The sequence below is a fragment of the Schistocerca cancellata genome, chromosome 4, assembly GCF_023864275.1.
Source record: "Schistocerca cancellata isolate TAMUIC-IGC-003103 chromosome 4, iqSchCanc2.1, whole genome shotgun sequence".
NCBI lineage: Eukaryota > Metazoa > Arthropoda > Insecta > Orthoptera > Acrididae > Schistocerca > Schistocerca cancellata.
In genome coordinates, this window is record NC_064629.1 from 63228826 (window position 1) to 63234825 (window position 6000).

A 6000-nucleotide genomic window follows, 5' to 3' on the forward strand; every position below is an offset into this window, starting at 1 on the left:
AGGTGCGATTGGGCCACCCTCTCCCCAAGGGGAGTGGCGGGTTCAGCAGCGTTCGGGGCGCACGAGGCGGAGGGTCAATGTGGAGGCTGGCCATGTGACATCACCTGCTCAGCCTGTGAGTGGACATGTGGCCACTTCTTCAGCAAGGTCCGAGCAGGCACACGGGGGGGGGGGGGGGGGGGGGGTTATTAGTGATTGGGAGTATCAACATTAGGCGAGTGATGGAGCCCTTAGGGAGATAGTGGAAAGGTCGGGGAAGGAGGCCAGTGTTCAATCTGTCTGCTTGCTGGGGGGTCTCATCCGAGATGTGGAGGAGGCCCTGCCGGCGGCGATAGAGAGCACTGGGTGCACCTGACTGCAAGTTGTTGCTCATGTCAGCACCAATGACTCCTGCAGTCTGGGTTCAGAGGTCATCCTCAGTTCAAACAGGCGGTTGCCGGAGTTGGTGAAGGCGGAAAGCCTCGCTCGCAGGGTGGAATCAGAGCTAACTATTTGCAGTATCGTTCCTAGAACCGATCGCGGTCCTCTGGTTTGGAGCCGAGTGGAAGGCTTAAACCAGAGGCTCAGACGATTCTGTGGAGATCTGGAGTGCAAATTTCTCGACCTCCACTATCAGGTGGAGAAATGTAAGGTCCCCCTGAATAGTTCAGGTGTGCACGACACGCAGGAAGCAGCTACAAGGTTAGCGGAGTATGTGTGGAGTGCACATGTGGGTTTTTTAGGTTAGAGAATTCCCTCCCTAGTCCCGACAAGATGCCTCCTTAGACGTGAAAAGGTAGTACTAGGCAAAACGCAACAGGGAATAACAATATTAATGTGCTAATAGTAAACTGCAGGAGCGTCTATAGAAAGGTCCCAGAACTGCTCTCATTAATAAATGGTCACAACACCCACATAGTACTAGGGACAGAAAGTTGGCTGAAACCAGATGTAAACAGTAATGAAATTCTAAACTCAGGTTGGAATGTATACCGCAGAGACAGGCTGGACAGTGAAGGGGGAGGCGTGTTTATAGCGATAAAAAGTACAATAGTATCAAAGGAAATTGACTGAGATCCGAAATGTAAAATAATTTGGGTGAAGGTCACGGTTAAAGCAGGCTCAAACATGGTAATTGGATGTCTCTATCGACCCTCTGGCTCAGCAGCTTTTGTGGCAAAGCACCTGAAGGAAAATTTGGAAAATATTTCGAGTAGATTTCCCGACCATGTTATAGTTGTGGGTGGAGATTTTAATTTGCTGGATATAGACTAGGAGACTCAAACATTTATAACGGGTGGCAGGGACAAAGAATCCAGTGAAATCTTTTTAAGTGCATTATCTGATAACTACCTTGAGCACTTAAACAGAGAACCAACTCGTGGCGATAACATATTAGACCTTCTGGTGACAAACAGACCCGAACTGTTTGAAACTGTCAATGCAGAACAGGGAATTAGCGATCATAAAGCGGTTACTGCATCAATGATTTCAGCCATAAATAGAAATATTAAAAAAGGTAGGACGATTTTTCTGTTTAGTAAAAGTGACAAAAAGCAGAATTCAGAGTACCTGATGGCTCAACACAAAAGTTTTGTCTCAAGTACAGATAGTGTTGAGGATCAGTGGACAAAGTTTAAAACCATCGTACAATATGCATTAGATGAGTATGTGCCAAGCAAGATCGTAAGAGATGGAAAAGAGCCCCTGTGGTACAACAACCGAGTCAGAAAACTGCTGCGGAAGCAAAGGGAACTTCACAGCAAACATAAACATAGCCAAAGCCCTGCAGACAAACAAAAATTACACGAAGCAAAATGTAATGTGAGGAGCGCTATGCGAGAGGTGTTCAATGAATTCGAAAGTAAAGTTCTATGTACTGACTTGGCAGAAAACCATAAGAAATTTTGGTCTTATGTCAAAGCGGTAGGTGGATCAAAACAAAATGTCCAGACACTCTGTGACCAAAATGGTACCGAAACAGAGGATGACAGATAAAGGCCGAAATACTAAATGTCTTTTTCCAAAGCTGTTTCACAGAGGAAGACAGCACTGTAGTTCGTTCCCTCTCTAGATTGTCGCTCAGATGACAGGATGGTAGACATCGAAATAAACGACAAAGGGATAGAGAAACAAGTAAAATCGCTCAAAAGAGGAAAGGCCACTGGACCTGATGAGATAAGAGTTCGATTTTACACAGAGTACGCGAAGGAACTTGCCCCCCCTTCTTGCAGCGGTGTACCGTAGGTCTCTAGAAGAGCGTAGCGTTCCAAAGGATTGGAAAATGGCACAGGTCATCCCCATTTTTAAGAAGGGACGTCGAACAGATGTGCAGAACTATAGACCTATATCTCTAATGTCGATCAGTTGTAGAATTTTGGAACACATATTATGTTAGAGTACAATGACTTTTCTGGAGACTAGAAATCTATTATGTAGGAATCAGCATGGAATTCGAAAAAGACGATCGTGTGAAACCTAGCTCGAGCTATTCGTCCACGAGACTCGGAGGGCCATAGACACAGGTTCCCAAGTAGATGCCATGTTTCTTGACTTCCACAAGGCATTAGATACAGTTCCGCACAGTTGTCTAATGAACAAAGTAAGAGCATATGGACTATCAGAGATAGTGATTGGATTGAAGAGTTCCTAGATAACAGGACGCAGCATGTTATTCTCAATGGAGAGAAGTCTTCCGAAGTAAGAGTAATTTCAGGTGTGCCGCAGGGGAGTGTCATAGGACCGTTGCTATTCACAATATACATAAATGACCTGGTGGATGACATCGGAAGTTCACTGAGGCTTTTTGCAGATGATGCTGTGGTGTATCGAGAGGTTGTAATAATGAAAAATTGTACTGAAATGCAGGAGGATCTGCAGCGAATTGACGCATGGTGCAGGGAATGGCAATTGAATCTCAATGTAGACAAGTGAAATGTGCTGCGAATACATAGAAAGACAGATCCTTTATCATTTAGCTACAATATAGCAGGTCAGAAACTGGAAGCAGTTAATTCCATAAATTATCTGGGAGTAGGCATTAGGAGTGATTTAAAATGGAATGATCATATAAAGTTGATTGTCGGTAAAGCAGGTGCCAGACTGAGATTCATTGGAAGAGTCCTAAGGAAAACAAAGGAAGTAGGTTACAGTACACTTGTCCGCCCACTGCTTGAGTATTTCTCACCAGTGTGGGGTCAGTACCAGGTAGGGTTGATAGAGGAGATAGACAAGATCCAACGGAGAGCAGCGCATTTCGTTACAGGATCTTTTGGTTATCGCAAAAGCGTTATGGAGATGATAGATAAACTCCAGTGGAAAACTTTGCAGGAGAGACGCTCCGTAGCTTGGTACGGGCTTTTGTTGAAGTTTTGAGAACATACCTTCACCGAGGAGTCAAGCAATATTGCTCCTGCCTACGTATATCTCGCGAAGAGACCATGAGGATAAAATCAGAGAGATTAGAGCCCTCACAGAGGCATACTGACAGTCTTTCTTTCCACGAACAATACGAGACTGGAGTAGAAGGGAGATCCAATAGAGGTACTTAAAGTACCCTCCACACACACCGCCAGGTGGCTTGCAGAGTATGGATGTGGATGTAGATGTAGATAAGCGTAGAGTATAAGGAAAAGCCAGTGATATATTAAAAATTTGTTTGTGCCTGTAGATTGATTAGAATTAGAGTTCGAAATGGAAATCATATGTTATAAGCCAACTTCTTTTGTATTATTTGCGACTTGATTTTGATGAGGAAAGTTTGCCTTGCATACTTGCACTCAGTAAACAATTCTGCAAAAATAATTTAAAGCATTTGACACCATATTAACAAATAATTCATTCCTCAATAATGTGTAATAAGAATATAATTGGGAATCACGTCAAAAATATTTACACAAAGTTATAGGTTACTATGCACACTAACAACTGCCTTTCAGTACTTTCAAGAAATTGGTTCTAAATGACAGCTCTTCGGCTACATAGTTACGTATATTAATTTCTGTTATACACTATTCAGAGACAAATGCTTCCAGCTGTGGTAGGATCATACAGTTGAGGCACTAAGTGGTAGACAGGCACATAAATAAGATTGGACTTGTACCTATGGTTTCAGAAAATGTGCTGCAAAGAGAAGGGAGGGCACTAGCTAGGATAGGAAGAGGCTGCTAAGGAATAGGATAGGATGTGTGAACAGTGTGCTCACTCAAGTGTAGGCAGGAGAAATCTCATTTGGTACAAGATAAAATAAAAAGAGGTGTGTGTGGGGGGGGGGGGGGGGGGGAGGGAGGCCACAGAGAGAACACTGTGGATGTAGGTTAATGGATAGGCGTATCAAATTAGACTGGGGGGGGGGGGGGGACAATCCTCATTTATACCGTTCAGAAAAGCTGGTGTTGGGAGAATCCATATGCTGCCGTTGGGTGGTCAACTTTACTTTTGGTCAAAATTTGGTAGGGGTCATTCATTCAGGCACACAGCTAGTTGATAATCATACCCAAATTAAAGGCTGTACAGAAGTTGCAGCAAAGTTGATATATTATGTGACTTCTTTCATGGGTAGCCCTGTCTGGGATGGGACTGAAGTAGGTTGTGTTTGGCAGGTGCCAGAGTTCTGTCACTACCCTGTTGCCCACCCTCACCCATTCTGCCATCTTCTGGTGCTCTCTCTTAGCCCATCACTTTATAATGTATAAATATGAGGAGAAACATTTCTTGCTCGAGCCTGAAGCTTTATTATTTTGTCATGTGGCAGTGAGTGGGTTGTGTTAAAAAATACTGTCTGTAAAAGCCTTTGTTTTAGGATTGACACTTCTTGGACTTTTGATGCTGCCAAGGAGACTACTGGACTCACCACCTGTTACTGAAGATGAAAACGTAGAGCTCCTAAAACAAGCTACAGCTTTCAAAAGACGTCGACCAAAGAAGAACAACTAAGAGAAGAATATGTGCCACTCGTGATTGAATTCCATTTATATCACTGGCCTGTATTAAATGTGTGATGGAACAAGTTGTTATCATTGAAAAAGCATTGTGTTCACTACTTGGATTTTATGATAACCTTAGAGAAGATTCCAAAGACTGGTAGCAATGTTCTTTGAGACATTTAATAGTGTGCAGTATTATTTTTACAGAATTTGGTGCCTAATTTTACATGTGTTTCACATGAGGTTACCTTCATGAGGGGTATGTACTGAAAATATAGCCAAAATAAAGACCTTCCTTTATTGCAGAGGTTTTTGAAGCACTGTAATGGTCATGCAGTGTGATAATATTCTAGTCACTAATTTATTACTGAAGTGGTATATTTAGTGTTAGGTGTAGGCATAGGTTTTATGTACTGAATGCTATTACTTACAAAAATTATGAAACATTTATACTGCTATTTGTTTATGTTAAATAAAGAAAAATTAAAACTGGTATCCAAGCCTGTAAAAATAAAAAAAAATTAAAAAAATACAAAAAAGTACATTTGATTGGAGATTAGATTCCATCTTCATTCCATAGATCCAAAAATGGGATGGTTCTTATGGGTGTGTAACAATTCAGAAAATACAACATAAAAAACATGAAACATTTGCATATAATACTCACTGCCCTGATCATTTGTCAGGAGATTGACAAAATAGGTGAATACATTACAGTAAACTGCAACTGCTTATATTTACAGCATTAATACACTGTCAGAACGAACCATAGTTATGCAGTTTGATAAATTTTTCATTTACAAAAACCTACACACACACACACACACACACACACACACACACACACACACTCTCTCTCTCTCTCTCTCTCTCTCTCTCTCTCTCTCACTCTCAGGTCATGGTACAGGTCTTGCATCTTAGGTCTATTACAGGGATATGAACCATGAGGTAAGGGATTGGGAGCAGGGGATGTGTAGGAATGGGCGAGTATATTGTGTAGATTCGGTGGACAGTCGAATACCACAGTGGGAGGGGGTGGGAAGGATAGTAGGCAGGACATTTCTCATTTCAGGGCACAACGAGAAGTAGTCGAAAC

General features: G+C 42.3%; 1 protein-coding gene across 1 annotated transcript in view; it reads left to right on the forward strand.

Moving 5' to 3' along the window:
- The window catches only part of LOC126183345 (uncharacterized), a 35602-nt gene extending 30205 nt beyond the window's left edge, over positions 1–5397 (forward strand). Inside the window, exon 4 of the mRNA XM_049925226.1 lies at positions 4781–5397. Coding sequence (XP_049781183.1) covers positions 4781–4914 — 134 coding nt within the window. The 3' untranslated portion in view covers positions 4915–5397. The remainder of the gene's footprint in view (positions 1–4780) is intronic.
- Positions 5398–6000: the final 603 nt, after the last annotated feature.